The 19,959-nt window shown below is 38.1% G+C and overlaps 1 protein-coding gene across 6 annotated transcripts in view; it reads left to right on the plus strand.

Moving 5' to 3' along the window:
• Positions 1–16,720, plus strand: part of LOC126184783 (exonuclease mut-7 homolog) — a 243,914-nt gene extending 227,194 nt beyond the window's left edge. For 5 of the 6 annotated variants that reach the window (XM_049927351.1, XM_049927370.1, XM_049927378.1 and 2 more), the window contains exon 16: positions 16,120–16,720. In XM_049927351.1, coding sequence (XP_049783308.1) covers positions 16,120–16,542 — 423 coding nt within the window. In that variant the 3' untranslated portion in view covers positions 16,543–16,720. The remainder of the gene's footprint in view (positions 1–16,119) is intronic. The other variant, XR_007536880.1, reaches the window with a different exon arrangement.
• Positions 16,721–19,959: the final 3,239 nt, after the last annotated feature.

Consider the following 19,959-nt stretch of genomic DNA (forward strand, 5'->3'; position numbering starts at 1 on the left):
CCTTTCTTAGCAAATAAGAGTGCAATAATGACATGAATTCAATGGGAATTATTGTATGAAATGCTACCTTCTTTTTTATATGTGACGAGGAATTCTGTTTTTTTATGCATATGACATGAAATATGTAAATTTGGTTGACACGAGGAAAATATCCTCTTAAAAAGAATGAATAAATGTTGATACTTGTCATAGTGAGCTATTGCTTGAGACTGGCACAGTAGAAGTCCCATATAAATAAATATAACAACAGTCCATTTAAAAATAATTATTTTATAAAATTTATGGAGGAGATACCTGAGTTTTATTGCATTTAAGATCTTTAGACAGGAGCTGGTATACACTATAAAGAAATAAGGATTGTATTGGAAAAATCAAGTGATCTCCTTTTGAAAATTAATTTTTTTTTTCCCCAGCATTGAGGGGGCACTTGTGAATTATGTGACAATTTCACCAACAATGTGCATAGCTGAAAAATCATTTAGCACCCTCAGGTGATTGAAGAAACAGCTGAGGAGCATAAGAAGTCAAGAGTGTCCTTCAAGTTGGAGTTCACTGAGTCCTCAGAGCAAGTGAAAGAAAGATGAATTTTGAAGACTTATTTATGAAAGCTTCAATTTGCTTTTTTCTAAAAGTGCTAGATATATTAGTCCATCTTTTTCATCACGGTGCTCTCTAAAACTTGATTGCCTATTTCATTTCATGGGTCAGTTGTAACTTCTGCAAGACCAAAAAAAAGTGACACAGAAATTTGTATAATTCCATATGAAGCTTTTATGTACACCTAAGATCAAAATTACTGGTAACATGGTTCATGGTGCACAGTACCAATTGCATGATGCCTGTCTAATGGCTTCCAGGAGCAGCAAAAGTTTGATTTTCAGAATCTTTTATAATTATTGACCAAATTTAAAAGTTTTAAATTCTGTCATAATCTGCTCATAAAGAGGCTTAATACTGTAAGCCAAGTATTACAGTTAAAAACTATGTATATGTCTTGAAGTAATGTAACAGTTCGCAAATTACTCAAGCTATATTCACCCAGAATTTGTGAACGAGAGCACTTAGCAATTGCCAACAAACCTTAAACATAATTTCAAACCTTTACAAGACTTTCAGTTTGCTGACACCCCCCCCCCCCCCCCCCCCCACACACACACACAATTGAGTTGTGTTCTAAGATAGTTTCCCTTAATTAATGTTTATAGTAGAATTGAGAGGGAGTGGTTTCTAAGGTTCAGTTCTGGGGAACAGAGAAGGAAGTCTTCACAGGGATGATAATCTGTTGTATAGGAATGACCAGAATAGAACAGGCAGGTGCGCATTCAGGTCTTGTTGCATTTACAAATAAGACAGTGAAAATCTGAAAATAACTTTGTAAAGTGTTTATTCACAGGTAAAGGGGTACAGATGTTGCATCTAGGAAAGTTGCCATCTGTTAGGAGGTGCTCACAATGACCAAAGTTCCAGAGAGCAACAGAGGAATGTGTTAGCAGAGAGGAAGCTATAGACCAAGAGAGAGAAGTGTCTCCACCTTGGGTATTAGGTGCTGGCATCAAAGTGCCCACGTGATCCTTTCCTACTCCTGTTGGTTGAGAATTGCTATTGATGCTGTAGCCGAGGCATTCCTGTGTCATCGTTCTTTAATGTGGGAAGTGTGCTTAGCCCAACATCATGTGTTGAGATGGAGGACAGGCTGGGAATGGTCTTGACAGTTGCCTCTTGAAGCACAAAACTTTACTCTAAAATAAAAAAAATTGAAATAATTTGTCCTTATTTCCTTCAAATGGGTGGACTGTGCACAATCCTTCCCCTTCCCATTTCTTATTTTGACAAAAGTGGTAACTGATTGAAATCTTCTTTGGAGTTTAAACAGTAAAGTATAGTTTAAAACAGTACTGATTCATTTTAACATAGCTCAACCAAACGCATTAATAGCACACAAAAAGCCGATACTATTCACACTGGCCTTGTGTCAACTCACTATGTACTCAAATCTTCAACTTACACATCCTTTGTCACCACAGTTTATGTAAGTAATTCTTTCAATTAAACGTAAAACTTAAGGGAGGGTCAATGCATTTTCTTGTCCTTCACTGATTGTAGTGGCACAGTGGCTGAGGCTCCAGTATAACTTTCTTAGGCAACGTACTAAGTCGTGTACATTAGCCTTTTTGATATGAGAGCCATATGGCCACCCCAATAAAAACTAGAGGTAGTGCATCTGAAACAGAGTTATGTAGCATTAAGACCAACATATTTCTTCAATGGTGCCAGTCATTGATATGCACAGTACAGTGCTCTGTAATGATCTGTCCCCTTACACGCATGAAGTGTTTGTCAAACGATTGCAACAGATGTTCATCTGATAGATAGCGACACCGACCAATTGTCATGGGAATGTGCCTTTGAAAGTAATTCTGTAAATACAGTAGGGACGGGTGTAAGCTTACAATGAGATCGTATAACAGGCATTTCTACATCCTAAATGTGATTGTGATTGTATCACAATGGGAACCATTAAACAACACTAGCTGTAGGTCAGAGTAATACTCAGTGGGTTAGAAGAAAAAGTGTGTCATCCTAACAGGCTATGACAATGGTTAACATTACAGGCACAGAGTACAATCGACTGGAATAAGTCCTATTTTTCTTGTGAATCCAGAATCAATGTAGATAATCTGAATCATTTTCAGAGTAGAGACAAGTTTTCAGGTGGTAAGGGAGGGAGTGAAATATGAGACTAGTGTCTGCATGTATCTTCGGGTGAGGGCTACTGCGGGTTAGTCTGGTCTTAGGCTTTAGGGTGAGTGAAATTGCAAAAATATGGCTTTACATGGAAATCTGAAGAGACCTTTTGAATAGAGCTAGAATATTTGGTTTCCCCTCCAAACCATATCATCTCAGTCAATCTTGCACGCTGTGTAAGAATGCTGGCTTGGAACCAGACTGGAAACAGGGATTCACAGGGAAGGAGCAAGTTAGAACAGTGAGACCAGTCGCTTCTTCGTGGTTCAGATGCAGGGCAGAGGTAGATAATAGGTAAGGTACACATCATGTTCTTACACTATAAACTGGGGACAGTGGCAAGTGCTAATGGTGAGGGAAATGCACAACAGCAGTGTGGCAAGCAAGGTGAACTAATGTTGCATACCACTGTGGCAAGAGGCAACACAGACACTAGAAGTGATTTCTTCAGAGTTTTTATGAAAAAATAATATTCCACTGATCCCATAACATTTAGAATGTACTCATGCAATGATAAATAAGTGTGTGGGAGAGGTGTTGGCCTTTTGTACCAGGGGTTCTCAAACCGGTGGAAAGCTATTCCCCGAAATAGTGTAAAAATGCAAACATGAAGGCTTTTCATTAATAGGATAGAGTCAAAAACAAACTAGTAAGCAAGACAAGGGTGGCTTATCAACACAAGGGCATGTGGAGGACGTGGGGGCAGCAGACAGTATGAAGTGTAAATCAGTTCTCTGCATAAGAGCTTAGCAAATGAACTGACGAATGATTACATGATGGTACAGTCTCTTCTGGCATAGGGGCACATAAAACACCCAAGTCAGTAAACATAACAAATAATAAAACATCAGTTATCAGGTACATTATGGCAAATACCACAAATAAAACATTTTTCATCATGTCACACATGCAGTGGATGAAGTCCAAGTGGAGACTCCTCCCACAAATTAACCATTATGTAACTGGCCTAAGCCTGTGTGTATATAAATGAAACACATGTGTTGGCAATAAAGAGTAAATTATTATCAATGAGTAGTCTCCACATCTGTGCAACTCAGGTAACTGAAATTCACTTAGTCACACCTTTTGGTTACAGTGGCACAATGCAAGATAAAAGAAAGTAAGCAATAAGGCATTTGATTACATGATTACTAGACGTAAGTGTTTAGGTCTTCTGTGCTGCAAGAAGAGTGGGTGTACTTTTCACAGTTAACGTGGTGTTGAAGAAGGATCTAGAAACTAAGTTATTTCCAGGCCACAGAAGAGCAGAATAGTAGCAAAAAGAGGTGGGGCTGCGTGAGGCAGTGGTGTTGCCAAATGCAGGTACAGCAGCTGACTTGGCACACTCCACAGGGATGAGGTACAGGATCCAAGCTGATACACTATATCTGGTCAGTCAGTGCCAGCAGTTGGCTGCCTTGACTTAACTGCTACAGCATATTGAGCAGGTTTCATTGGAGAATCTATTGCTTCCTCATTTTTGCAGATTTAACTTAGGTAAAACAAATATGTGATTGTAAATACAGAGGGAGCACAGTCGCCATAGTTATAGTCAACGTGTCAGTCAGCATCTTGACACTGGATAAAAGTGGTGGAAGCAAATGAAGTGAAATATTAATGTGCAATGATGTCTGTGTGAGGTTATTGTCTACTGATGCTGTGAGAGAGTGGGTCTACTAAGGGATTAGATGAATGAGCCTGCAGATGCCTATACTGTCTGTAGTAACTAGTTTATTTGAGGTCTCTCTATAAAAAGTGTGATGGCTTGTAATTGGCACAAGTATAGCAGGAACTACAGATTAGGAAGACTGTAGAGTTGATGGATAAATGAAAACAGCCTGAAAATGGGTTCTTCAATTTTTAGTGGGAATACACAATCAGCCAATGTTGGACACCCTCTTACTCCATTTTCAAAGAAATTGTCCATCGTAACAGCAACGGTTCCTGCAACAATGCTCAAAATTGTGGAAGTGCATAGCTCATATAACGTGATACTTAGGTGTGAGTAGGTTATGACTTCCAACTATGTTCTTAAGATGTTACCACACAGAGACTCTCCTACTTGCTATTCCAAGAATGTATTCGTATGATCTGGTTTACCAATAAGTTGTCGGGTGAAAGAATGCTGGATCTCCAAGGACTCTTAACACACAGGGGGAATCATTTACAGGCACTACTAAGCCAACTGCAGGCCTTATGACACACAAATGGCAAAGCAGGTGCCACCGTCAACGTGGGTAGGCATCTAATGACTCTCATGGCCGAAGTTTCGTTGAAACTCTCTTTTTGCATATGAGCAGGCTGTGTTCAGTTGATTGCACTATAGTGACTAGCACACCATATATGCGTACTTTGCCAAACAGTCCTGACACAGAAGCAACGGGTGCTATTGACAGAGCTCAGCTGTGAAAGCCAGTCTAAGAAGTGGGATTGTATTAGCAGAATCTTGACACAGCGAACTGTGTAATTTTGTATGCCTGTGTGGTAGATGCAAGGTGAAAGGGTGGATGGGTACTCTTTTTGTTGGTATGGTAAGGTGAACGGGCAGTACATGTATCTTGTTTCTGAATAATGCATATCTCACACTTTGACTCTCCTATGGCTTGTGCTCCTAACATTTGAGAGATGAGTTATTCAAGGGACTGAAGAGGAGAAACCATTGAGAGTGAAACTTCATGCATGGTGGTAATAAGACAAGGAAAGCGACACAGGTTTGACAGATGGCATCCATGTGTGCCATGCACAATATTGGTGTGTGTGTTTCCATTCAGTGATGAGGTGACAGCGGGCTGTAGTTGGAAGATGAAGGGCATCTAACAATCAGAGGGGATTGACTTTTTGAAACCAAATATACAGTGCTGTAAGTGAAGATCCCAGATATTGCACCCTACAGCCGTGAGCCCACATTTGCGAGTCATTGAAAAAAAATACCAAATTTTGGATGATGGTCAGTAACATTAAAAAAGTTGAACTATGTAATTTGGTTGTGTGGTGTACTGGATAGGATAATAGCTTCGCAAGCAAGAGGTTGTGGCTTTGAATCTCAACAGGTGTAGTAATTTTCAATTCTTATTCGAAATCACTTTGATCACCATTTTTATTCATTTAATTGGTTTAATAGTGTTTTTTCTCCTCTTCCTTTGTTACATTATTTTAATCACCGTATGATCTGTTATCATTTGTTTCATTTTTTTCTTTACATCATTTTCTTTCCATTCAGAATTTTTGTGAAGATGAATTTAATTACGTTTTTCTATTATAATATTCAGTTATTTGAAAATTTCAGTCTATCAGTTAGTAAACAAAAGACCAAACAATCTATTTATATTGACTGTGCACTGGTGTGAAAAATGTATTTTTCGCTACCTGATCTGTAATTTTTTTCATGGTGTCATCATACAAATATTAAAACGTAACTTAAATACTTATTGCACTATGGATATAATAATGCTGAAGATGATTTAAATTAAAGAAGGGTTTATAAGTGTAATGAAGTTCAAACAAAATGAGAAATAGATATAATGAATGCAGTTATGTGGATGAAAAAAACCAGGGTGATTAAATAAAAGAAATTCAATCAAAATTAATTAAAAGCACATGAACAAAGATTTCAAGTGGAGAGAAGATAGTAGGCAGAAAAAAGAGAGCAAATGAAGAAGTTAATATTATGATTAAAATGATGTGACAAAGGAACAGAAATAAAAAATTACATTTAAATCAGTTAACTAAATAAAAATGATAGTCAAAGTCATTTCGATAAAGATTTAAACATAAAAAAGTTACTGCACCTGACAAGATTTGAACCCACAACCTCCTGCATGTGAAACTACTATTCTGTCAATTACATCACAAACCAGGCTATTTGCTGCACAAAATTCCAAATTTTTTTGCCAATTACAAATTGGGGCCCATCAGGTCAAATGGCTGCTGGCTGAGATACCTGGGATCTTAACCTACATAACCACATAGGTGGTTTCAAAAACTCAGTCCCACTGCTGGGGACCTCTCCTTGTAAGCCATACCTTATTTCATGATGGCAACCACTGTGGGGCTGAATGACCATGGGCAGAAAATGTGTCAGCTGTTCTGCCAGCAAAAGTTCCTTCTTGATCGAATTCTCTAATATGGAAAAGCAGACTCATACAGCGATAATTTGAGTGATCTTAACAAATAATTACCCATGGCTTTGTAGAAAGAACCTCTCTGGCATTGGCCTCATTTATTCAACACCTACAAGTCAAAAATTTACTTCTCTCCATAGCGTTTAATTTCTCCTTGAAGTCTGGAAATCTCCTACAGGTAATCTGAGTGAGAACACAGATCGCCCCCATTCTGAATATCTTAGTAAGTGGGGAGGGTATAAGATTTACTATAGAGGAGACACTGTGGAATACCAATAGAGCAGGAGAATTAGGTTTACTGTGGGAAAGCAGCCATTTAAGTGGTGCAAAGTGATAGTATTATCATTAACCAGTAAGACACACAGGTGTTTACAAAAGAGCTGGTAATGTATAGTGATGCACAACCAGGAAAATAAGTTATTGAAACAGGAATGTTTTAAGAGTGAAGGATGTCCCTTACGGAGATAGAAATTGTATTATTGGGTCAGATGTTGAGTACTATCTATTCCATTTCCACTCTTTAGAATCTCACCATGGTCTAAACCATTTTCTTTGGCCTATGAAGACGAATAACTATTCCCCTCTCTGTCAATAAAATAATGATGGAGACGTAAGTTATTCTCCAACTTTTGCTCACATGCGCCCAATGTACGTGACAGGAATATGTTTAATCCATCAAAGATAGTCATGTGATTTTACAATTTCTAATGTCATTTAAGTAAATTATTTGTATGCCATGCACTGTATTTCTTCTCAAAAGACTTAATAATTCTTTTAAAATTGTAGCATACCGACCTATGAAAACATTGTCTGTATAGGTTTCCCGTTATTTCACTGCACCTGATTAATAGCAGCTATCTTTTATTTATTTATTATTATGAGATTAATCTATACAAAGATTAATTAACAACAACATCTTGTTGTATTCCTTTTATCCTCTGCCAAGCCTCTTTATCCAGCACATCTTCCTTGTCAATGCTGCGATGTTCCATTACTCCATTTATGTGGTCTGTCCAAGAACGTCGTGGTCTTCCGCACTTACGTCTGCTGGGTGGTTTCCATTCATAAACCTTCTTTGGCAACCAATGATCTGGCATTCTCATCATATGGCCATATCATTTTAATGATTTTCTTTCAATGCTATCTGTCACTGTATCACTTGCCTTCATTCTAGTTCTTACTTCATCATTAGTTTTCCTTTCAATTCTTGGTATTCTGGCACTCCTACGCAAATAATCCATTTCCAGAGCTATTAGTCTTCTTTTGAGATCCACATTTAAGATCCACAGTTGTGATCCATAGCATTGCCCTGATTCAACCATTATCTTACCTACTCTTTTCTTATTGCTGTTGGAAATATTCTTATCCCACCAAAAAGCATTCATACACCCGAACACTTTTCTGCTATGCTCTATTCTGTATTTTACTTTTGTATCGCCCAATCAATTTTTCTCATTATGTGCCCCGAGATATATAAATTTCTCTACCTGTCTCATAACTGCTTTGTCATTGATGTGTACTTCAAATTTAGCATCACTATTCACCACCAGATACTCTGTTCTTGTTAGACTCATTTGTAGTCCCCACCGACTGGGTGTTGTGTATGTCCTTAGGTTAGTTAGGTTTAAGTAGTTCTAAGTTCTAGGGGACTGATGACCATAGATGTTAAGTCCCATAGTGCTCAGAGACATTTGAACCATTTTTTGTAGTCCCCACCTGTTGTATTCCTGATATAATCATCATATCATGAACTCTAGATCATCATCATCTTGTGCTATAATAGCTTGATTGTCAGCAAAACCTAATGAAAATATAATCACATCGTTGACAGTGATTCCCATTCCTCTATAGCTGTTCTTCCAATTTCAGAGAGCCACTTCCACATAAATTGAACAAGATTGGTGACATACTGCAGCCTTGTCGCAAACCTTTAGTGACATTAATAGGTACTGATAACTTTGAACCTTGTTTAATCTGTCCCACATTGTCTCCGTGCATTTCAGTGATAATTTGTAGAAGGTGATCATCCATAGCTATATCTTTCATAGCTTCCCACTGCTTAGATTTAGGGACTTTATTGTAAGATTTTGCTAAATCTACAAAGGCAATGTGTAGCTCCTTCCATACTACTATAAATTTCACCATTAATTGTTGTAAAATAAATAGTTTATCTGCACATGATCTGTTCTGCCTAAACCTGCTCTGGTCTTCCCCAATATGGTGACCAACATTTTTGTCTAATTTTTTCAAACATTATCTTGCCAAATGAGCAGTTCATTGTACAGTTGACACTAATGTCTCTATAGCAGTTTGTGTCTTTTCTATTCCCTTGCTTGAAAATAGAAACCATATATGACTTTTTCCATTCTGAGGGAATTTCAATCGTTTTACAACAGTTGTTCATCAGGCAGGTTATTCGTTTCTTCAGATATCTTCCTCCAACCTTCAGTAATTCAACAGGAATGTTTCCTGGACTGTTGATCAGCCATTCTTCATTTTAATTAATGCACAATTCACTTCCTCTATTGTAATGTTTATATTTCGATCAGTTACTTCCATTTTCTCTTTGTTCCCTTCTGTGTAATATGGCCTGTCTTCAGTTGAAAGGTCTGCGTGATGCTTTTTCCATTCCTTTAAGGGAATTAGGTTGTCTACTGCTTTGTTTACTTGCGTTTTCGTCATACTGGTAATTGTCCTCCACACTTCTGTTGTTTCTGATCCACCTATTAGACTGTCGGTTTCAATACATTTCTGGTCCCACATCTTGTTCTTTTCTAATTTAATTCTGTTTCTTAATTCATAATCTGTTATCTGGTAGTTTTGCCTGTCCTGTAGTGATTTAGTTGATGACCATTTTTGAAGAGCTTTTTCTTTTCCCTAATCAACATTTTCAGGTCATCGGACATCCATGGATGATCCCGTTTACCTAGACTTTTACTTTCAGTCCCTAGTACCTCTAGAGAAATTTTTGTAAGTGCTTTTTTAATATTTTCATATTCTACTTCAACATTGTCATATTCTGGAATCACTTTTAATTCGTTTTCTAATCTACATTGAAATAAATCCTTGATGCTGAACTGCTTCAGGAGAAAGAGCTTATACCTTGCCTGCTCTAATTTTTCATGTTAGCTGTGGTCAGCCACTTGTCCAGTTGTTGATTGTTGTCTCCTAAATGGGTATGTCAACTTTGCTAAAACTAAGTAGTGACCAGACTCACAGTTGTCTCCCCACATGACTCTAAGGTCTTGAACTACCATTTTTGGCCGTTGCTTGGTAATTATGTAATCAATTATTGATTTCTGCTGTAATAATGGTCTCTCCCATGTATATCTTTGGATATCTTTATGTGAATAGTGTGTGTTCAGAATTTTCAAGTCATATTAGCATTACTATACCAAATTATTTCAGCTCTTGTATAATAATCACGTATCCAGTTATCTTACTAAGGCAGTCATGTTATAATGCTCCGAGTGGCCACTTGTACCACTGCTTGCATTTGTGAGAAACAGAGTTGTGATAATGGCAGACAAATGTCCTCTGAGATCAGCTGTGTGTCTCAGGTCCATACTAATTGTAATTACTCTTTACAATTACTAAAATGTGGTTCGCTGGTTTTACCCCCTAATTGTGGTCTGAGCAGTTAGTGGGACATAAAGTCTTCCATAAAAAACACAATGAATAATGTAAATCAGTTATTGGGATTACAGGCGAGAATATCCATTTTGCAATGGTGCAGCTGGATGGCTGGTTATAACCGATTCCAGGGTGAGAAGCTCAGTTGCTGCAGGGATGCCTCTCCTCCACTTTCATTTAACGAGAGATTACAGCAAATTACTATGATTGTTGCTCAGCTTAGATGAGGAAGGGAGTAGCTGACCAGTGGGATGAGCTGTTTTGGTGGTTAATACCTGGAAGGCCACATTGAGGTTTGACCACAAGTAAGAATAGTGGACTGTGGAATGAACAGTGGTAGTTGTACTTTTAAGTGCAGGCAATGAATGGTGTCAGGCGAGCCTTGGCAGATTCCCTCACCAGTAAGCAGGTTGTCAGTGGTTTATGTGTTTGTGGATTAATTAACCTTACACACTTCCTGTTAAGTGACAGGTGATGATGCTTATTTTTGGCATGACATTTATTACTGTAATAAACTCTAAAAATTGGACAGAAGTGAAAGTGCCCACACCCTGGCTCTAATTCTTAAGCCAGTAACCATGGGCCTTGGTGCATACATTAGAGTCAGTATTGCCAAAACTGTTAGAACCCTATGAGAGTGGGCAGAAACTTCTTTAAATAATTCAACACTAGTGGCAATAAGGGCCTTTCCTGGCATATAGGTTAATTAGATTTACACTCTGTACTCATTACTGGTGAAGCTAAAGACTCTTCACTGCATAATTTTCTTCCAGTTGGTCTAAGGACTGATTGCTCTCATTAAACAGGTAGCCTCTTTGTTCACCGCCTCCTCCACAAATATGACAAAAAATAACAACTGCAGGCATGTACACAGGCAGAAACAATCAAATAATGTGCAACAAGTAAACAGATGCTGCATGGGAGGGTAAACAAGACATATGATGGCATCATATTGCCCATCCTCAAGTAAATAAGGGCAGGAGACTGAAAACAACAGCAAAGTGAATAGGGATGCTTGGAGCGTAGGGCATACCTGGGCCATGACAGAGGCACCGGCTCCATCATCTTTGGCACTCTTCTACCATTGCAAGTTTTACCTCTCAGCAGTTCTACTGATGTAGCAGGCAGGGGTTGCACAATGTTCCCCTGACAGTCCATTTTGACATTTCAAGCCCTGTCACTTAAGTCGACCATCTGTTCAATGCAGCCATTGATGTGGGGTGGAAGGGGGTGGTTCTCCACTTTTTAATTCTTAACAGTTTGCACACATGTACAAATAATGCAGACATAAATATGTTCTCTGGTCCCTCAATATGGCATTGGGACTTCCAAACAGCAGTACCAAATGATTCACAAATGTTTTTGCCATAGTCTCTGCCATCATATCAGCACTAGCACTAGCTAGTGGGAAAAGTGATCAATAATCAACAGAGTATATTTATTTTCTTCCTGTGTCTGGGGAAAGGGTCTCATTATATCCAAAGCCACAGTTTCAAATGGCCTAGAAGCTTGTGGGAAGATCTGCAGATGAAATTGGTGGTCACATTTGTTGTGTTTGCTGTGTGCATGGAAGACATGGGAATATATACCTTTCAGTGTCCTGTGGTTAGTACACCACCAATAAAGGGTAGCAATGCAATCATTTGTGGTTCATTTGCCATTGTGACATGCTAGTATGCTATCAGCAATGATAAAGAGTTTGTATAGGCTATGGTATTACCATTCAGGTTCTGAGAGGGGTCGTGGGGTATAATATAACATCTCCATATAAAAAATCTGCAAGGGTGGCATACTGTTTACATTTGACGTGATTCCTTCAACTATGTAATAAGTGCGTCATTTACCTACAGTACACAAACATTTCTACTCAAGACATCTGCATTTTGATGACGTTTGGCTGGTTTTATGGTGTACATCATAATCATAATCAATCAGTTTCAAAACCCAGCCATCAGTGGCTGGGAGCTTTTAAATTCAAGAGCCATAAAAGGGCAGTGTGGTCAGCTACTAAGTGAATTTTCCACTACACAAATAAGATTTAAAATAATTAACTCCAAACACTGAGGCTAACAATTCGTTTCCTGTTTTGCTATAACAACTTCAGCTTTGATAAGCTAATGAGAAGCATAACCAATTGGTTTGTCTTCACCACCTTGTTCCTGGTATAAAATGCATGTACAGCAAAATCTGAGGCATTGCAAAACAAGAACTCATTGCATGGCAATTTTTCATTCTTCAGACCAATCGAAGGGTACTCCCTTCTCCAGTAGCCTTTTAAAAGCTTTGTTGAAACTCATAGCCTTTTATAAAATGACAATAATAGTTCACCAGTCCTAGAAAACTGTAAATCTTTTACAGCAGTAGGAGCAGGAAAATAGTCCACAGGTGCCATCAGCCACAGATCTGGCTCCACTTCTATGGAGCTTACAATATGTCCCAAGTACTGAACTTGTGACTCTGCAAAAGAACATTTATCCAAATTCTAGCTCAAGTTGGCATTCTGTAATCTCGCCAACACATTCCTTAATCACTCATTGTGCCTCTCAATGCTTCAAGGAAATACGATAACATCATCTAAATGCACCAAACATGTCTTGGGTTTCAAAACCTTGTAATAAGGAGTTGACAAGTATTTGAAATGTAGCAGGTGCATTTCTTAGGATAAGCCATCTTTAAAAGTCATGTAAGTCAGAAGGTATTATTGCGAAATACGTGGGAGAGTGTCACAAGAATATGCCATTTAGCATGACAGTCATTAAAAGAAGGCTTGCCTATTTGACTATCGTGGGCAGTGCATTCATAAGTGTCCAACTCCTGACAGTTAGGGCAGTAGAAAGCCAAGCACTTATTGGGCGTGCGGCCATCTTGCCTACATCTTCTGAAACGGTATTGCTAGCAAACACATGGCATGGCTTGTTGCTGCTTGCCTTGTTTCTTCTCGTAACAATGCCAAATATATCACTTCGTGGAGAGAGGTTGGGGAAGCCAGTTTAACTTCACCAGGAATCTGCAGGTTTATGTTATGAATGAAAACATCAGTCGTGTACATTTATGCCTTCTGCAAAAGTGCTTCATGATTTGTCACATCCTGGCCAAGGGCATAAGTTTTGCGTGAGACAGCCCTTATTCTGCTTGCAAATGCCTCAAAATCTTCACTCAAGCTTTGCCCAAAGGTAGAAAGTTAGTCACAGTAATAACTTGTGCCTCTTTTATTGGAATACCACTCTGCTAAACCCTTCGTTATGGTGTCAAACTTCTCAACATTTTTCAAAGCATCAACTGATTTGACAAAAGTATGTGCATTTCTGTACAACTTTAACCCTCCTACATTCCAAAAAAAAAAAAAAAAACCTTGGCCACGAGCAGGGGTGACCCATATCGCGGACTGTCTGCAGAAATGTGTTTACATTCTCATTGGGTAGTCCCAAAAAGCATGAAATGAAAATGACCGTGAGCATGGCACTAGCAGTGGGAGAAGGCAAGGCAGCTGTGTTAGCTTTGACTGCCTTAATAAAAGTGACTTGTACTTAGAATCTGATTGTGCCATAAAGGCAGATGTGCACAGCTGGCTAAACTACTCCTATAATTCTGTATTCTTAGTCATAAGCTTTCAGAACTCCAACAAGAGCTTCTTGCCGAAAAGTAATGCTTTTGAATTTCTTATTCTGTTCTCAATATTGGTTGAGATATTACATGTCGTGCAGATTACTCAGTCGACTTTCCCGTTTGGTTGACAAAAATTGCAACCTTCTGCCACTAGAGGGCTCCGAATTGTGTGTAACATGCTGGTGCCTAACACAACTGTGTTGGTGTGTGAAAAAGAGCATGCTGTAATAGAGTTTCAAATTTGAAGAGTTCATGCACACATGTGATGCTGAGGGAATTAGATTAGGAAATGAGACACTTAAAGTAGTAAAGGAGTTTTGCTATTTGGGGAGCAAAATAACTGATGATGGTCGAAGTAGAGAAGATACAAAATGTAGGCTGGCAATGGCAAGGAAAGCGTTTCTGAAGAAGAGAAATTTGTTGACATCGAGTATAGATTTTAGTGTCAGGAAGTCGTTTCTGAAAGTATTTGTATGGAGTGTAGCCATGTATGGAAGTGAAACATGGACGATAAATAGTTTGGACAAGAAGAGAATAGAAGCTTTCGAAATGTGGTGCTACAGAAGAATGCTGAAGATTAGATGGTTAGATCACATAACTAATGAGGAGGTATTGAATAGAATTGGGGAGAAGAGGAGTTTGTGGCACAACTTGACAAGAAGAAGGGACCGGTTGGTAGGACATGTTCTGAGGCATCAAGGAATCACAAATTTAGCATTTGAGGGCAGCGTGGAGGGTAAGAATCGTAGAGGGAGACCAAGAGATGAATACACCAAGCAGATTCAGAAGGATGTAGGTTGCAGTAAGTACTGGGAGATGAAGAAGCTTGCACAGGATAGGGTAGCATGGAGAGCTGCATCAAACCAGTCTCAGGACTGAAGACCACATCAGCAACAACAACAACAACAACAACATGCACACATGGAACACCCTCTCCTTCAGCATGACAATGCGAGATCACAGATGGGTGCTGCAACAATCTGACATTGTGGGTCCACAGTCATTAATGATCCTACATGGAGTCCTGATGCAGCTCCATCTGATTTTCATTTGGTTCCAAAACCTAAAGAACACTGTTGAGAATCTCACTCTCACAGTGATGAAGTAATGCAAGCAGAGGTGAGGTTGTGGTTCTGTCAACAAAGTCACACATTCTGCAGTGCAATATACTGGTCTCTCATTGGGAGAAATGTGTTCATCACAAGGTGACTATGTTCAGAAATAAATATATAGCCTTGAATAATAAACATGTGGAATATTAGTAAAGTTTATTTTATTTAAAAAGCTTTATGAGTTTACACATAAAACATTCTCTGAATTTACTTTCCAGCATGTCCCCATACAATAACTGTTTTATTACCACATAAAGCATCATTTTTATAAATTCCATGTGAATAAGTGAGTTAAACAGAAAATAAAGGTGCTTCTGTGATATAACGTACATGTAAAATATGTTACTGCTACTTCATTGCTAATTATGAAGCAGTGTCCATTACTTTCTGAAAATTTCATCATTTTGTACAATTGTATACATACAACCTTTATGAGATAAGGATTCATCTTATCTTCCCTCTAGAAGCATTTTCCAAAAGGTAATTATATGGGCAACATGTTGTGAAGAAAGACTGCAGGTGTTTTATTGCATTTTTTATTTAAAAATTTGGAAATCAAAAGCAGGAATGAGTGTGTGTATCTTAAAATATTTCTTTCTTCTCACTTTTTTACAGTTTCGAAACACATGAGCACTAGAATGTGATTGTGTGAAATTAATTGGCTTCTACATGTGGTGCTGTTGATCTTACTTCCACATGATATTTTGTTGTAATGAATCTTTTCTCTTTGGTACAAAATTGTATAAAAGTAACATGAGAATTGTTTTCAAAAAATAATAATGTAGCTGTTTTGATTAGAATTGCCCATTACAACATATTATTGCTTGAAGTTCTTCCATTTTCCCCCACTGGAATAATAGGCTTTCCACTAATTAATACACTGGTATTTATAATATTTGCAGATTTGTAATGGAGACACATTTATTAAAGTAACTAGGAATACAATGCAGCAATTGGCTGAAAATTATCGCCGCCTTTCGTACACTGTACCTGAAGAAGCTGAAGCTGAAGATGAAGAAGAAGAAGATGAAGAAGCGGGTTTTGACTCTGAAGGCTTTTCAAGTGAAGATGACATGTATACTGAATTGATAAGACCACCATGTTACACAGAAGCAAAAGTACAGAATGTACAGGATGGAATTATAATGAGTGAGTGCAAGACACAAAAAGGTGCTGCTATTCAGATTGGTATAATACCTGAACCAATTCTGCAGAGAGAAAAAGAATATCTTATTTGTGATGACTGTGGGAGGTGTTACTGGTGTGGTTCACATTTCAGCAGAGCTCTGAACTCAACCTTGAAAGACATTGTTAAAGATGATTAGATTCCTTTTTATAAAGATTAAAGAGTGCATATTGTTTCTCATACATTTAATACTTTGATATATTTGCTATTTCGATTTTATTTATAACTTACCAATAACGGTATTTTTGGAAAACTTTGAAAAAAATATTTTTATGTTTCTGCTGTTATGTGCTGTAATAAATAGATACTATGGAAAAGTACTCTTGCTAAATTATTTTTGTTGGTTTTCTTTTTCGCTGTATATCCTTACATAAAAGAATTTAAACCAAAGATATGATACTTCACAGTAAGCTGATTAAGAACCTCCAACTTTTTCCAGTTTCATTTAACAGGCATTTTATTTCAGTGAAGACTTCCAGGCTGAAGGTCTGTAGTTGATATATAAAACTATTCCACGACATTTCATCTCTGACTGTGGGAGACATCAGCAACTGCATTTAGACAGCTGCATCTGAAACTGCAACCATGGCATGAGGGTGATGCCTCATATTTGTAGCGCAGAGTAGAAGACACTGCCATTTGCCACATGATGCTTAATGTGCATTATCTCTGGCTGGCACCATCATTTCCAATTAAAAGTAATTCATTGTCATTTGTTGGTGAAAAGTTGACTTCCATATTTTATCTAACTACTTCTTTTGTATTAAAATAGTTATGCTTTTTGTGAAGCTCTATGGACACTCTATACATGCATGCATGATAATGCATTTTGTTCACTAAAACACTCACCTCATTCAATTTTAATGCATGGTTTCCATAGTGCAAACATGTTCTGCTACTACTGCTTTTTCAGTATGTCCCAGACAAAAGTTCCTTTTATGTTCGGCTAAGCAGGTCTTAACACTTCATTTTGTATTTCCAATGTATACTTGTCCATGACTCTGTGGAATTTAAGACATTTCAGGAGTTGCTAGTGATACCGTACATCTTCCGCCACTCTTACGTATTCTTTCATCTAGTTGGTGGTTCTAAAGATTGTTTCAACCCCACATGTTCAACACTTTCCTGGTGTGAAAAACAATTTTATTAATAAATGGGAGGAAAATTTTTCCAGTTGACAGCTGTTGCTCCTCTTTAGTCCTGTCTTTCTCTCTTCTTGGAAAGAGTACTTGATCAACCGCCTTACTTGAGTATTGATTTTTCTTGAAAGCCAACCATAAGTGATTCAATTCATCTCATAAATAAACTGGCTTGCAAACTTTTTTAGCTCTGACCATCAAGGCTATAATGATGCCTCTTTTTTGTCTTTGCTGATGATTCACATCCAGAAAATTTAGTTGCTGGGGCGAAGCTTTGTAGGGCCTGCTGCCCTCACCACTCTAACGTTGTGGCTATCATAGCAGCTCCATGTATGCAGGCTGGTGTTACTTCTGATATATTCCCACCAGCTGATGTAGCTACTCACATATTAGTTTAGTTATGCTGTACATGTATGTTCCTGCTTGCTGGCATCTGATGCTTTAGACAACAAAGAAAATTTGGAAATAATTCTCACAGACCACATCAATGGTTCTGTAAAACTGCCATGTCAGTTCATTGTCACATGTGATTGTAGCCAACACAGTTTTAATCAACTTAAAACTTTTGTATGTAAGTAGTCATCACATTTTTATGCAGTTTATAAATTTACAAACACATGTTGGAACATGCGAGGCAATACTGACCCTACGAATAATCTTAGGAAATAGATTAAGGAAAGGCAAACCTACATTTCTAGCATTTGTAGGCATAGAGAAAGCTTTTGACAATGTTGACTGGAATATTCTCTTTCAAATTCTGAAGGTGGCAGGGGTAAAATACAGGGAGTGAAAGGCTATTTAAAATTTGTGCAGAAACCAGATGGCAGTTACAAGAGTCGGGGGACATGAAAGGGAAGCAGTGGTTGGGAAGGGAGTGAGACAGGGTTGTAGCCTCTCCCCGATGTTATTCAATCTGTATATTGAGCAAGCAGTAAAGGAAACAAAAGAAAAATTTGGAGTAGGAATTAAAATACATGGAGAAGAAATAAAAACTTTGAGGTTCGCCGATGACATTGTAATTCTGTCAGAGACAGCAAAGGACCTGGAAGAGCAGCTTAACGGAATGGACAGTGTCTTGAAAGGAGGATATAAGATGAACATCAACAAAAGCAAAACGAGGATAATGGAATGTAGTCGAATTAAGTCGGGTGATGCTGAGGGGATTAGATTAGGAAATGAGACACTTAAAGTAGTAAAGGAGTTTTGCTATTTGGGGTGCAAAATAACTGATGATGGTTGAAGTAGAGAAGATATAAAATGTAGACTGGCAATGGCAAGGAAAGCTTTTTGGAAGAAGAGAAATTTGTTAACATCGAGTATAGATTTAAGTGTCAGGAAGTCGTTTCTGAAAGTATTTGTATGGAGTGTAGCCATGTATGGAAGTGAAACATGGACGATAAATAGTTTAGCCAAGAAGAGAATAGAAGCTTTCAAAATGTGGTGCTACAGAAGAATGCTGAAGATTAGATGGGTAGATCACATAACTAATGAGGAGGTATTGAATAGAATTGGAGAGAAGAGAAATTCGTGGCACAACTTGACTAGAAGAAGGGATCGGTTGATAGGGCATATTCTGAGGCATCAAGGGATCACCAATTTAGTATTGGAGGGCAGTGTGGAGGGTAAAAATCATAGAGGGAGACCAAGAGATGAACACACTAAACAGATTCAGAAGGATGTAGGTTGCAGTAGGTACCGGGAGATGAAGAGCCTTGCACAGGATAGAGTAGCATGGAGAGCTGCATCAAACCAGTCTCTGGACTGAAGACCACAACAACAACATCATCATCATCATCATTTACAAACAGTCTTCTCTCTAGTACACCATGTAATCTTAGCTTGTAGACTATGTCTCGTATTAATATCGACTATTCTTTGTCATTTTCTAATTAATCTAAAATTTGTAGTACTCTAAATTTGGGCTATAGCAAGATTTGGGACCATTTTGTGAATATGACTAACAAGTGCTTGTTTAGCTGGAATGCTGAGAACAAATGTCAGATGTATCCTGCAGGGAAAAAGGAACAAATCGATTGAAACATATGTGACCAAGGCAATTCATGCAGCCAGAAATAAAACTACATTATATGGAAACTGAAGCCTGCGGAAATATTTGACCTACCCTATCGACATTAGATGCATTTAGCAAGGCTTCAAAATTAATTTCATGGAAAATTGGAAGAAAACTTGTCTTACGTGCAGAATTGGAAAAGGAACTGGTGCCTTATCTTCTTCACATAGAAGAAAACTTTCATGTCCTCACATGTGGTGCTGTCCATTGAATGGCTTACCTGTTGCCAACAAGGAATGGTCTGTAACATCTGTTTAAGAAGGGGGAGGCAGGAAGAGCTTTGGTGGATCTATTTTTGCAATGTCATAAGAAATGGACAAGAATTAATTGCTTTTGTGATATAACA

The sequence above is a fragment of the Schistocerca cancellata genome, chromosome 1 (assembly GCF_023864275.1).
Source record: "Schistocerca cancellata isolate TAMUIC-IGC-003103 chromosome 1, iqSchCanc2.1, whole genome shotgun sequence".
In the NCBI taxonomy this organism is placed as follows: Eukaryota; Metazoa; Arthropoda; class Insecta; order Orthoptera; family Acrididae; genus Schistocerca; species Schistocerca cancellata.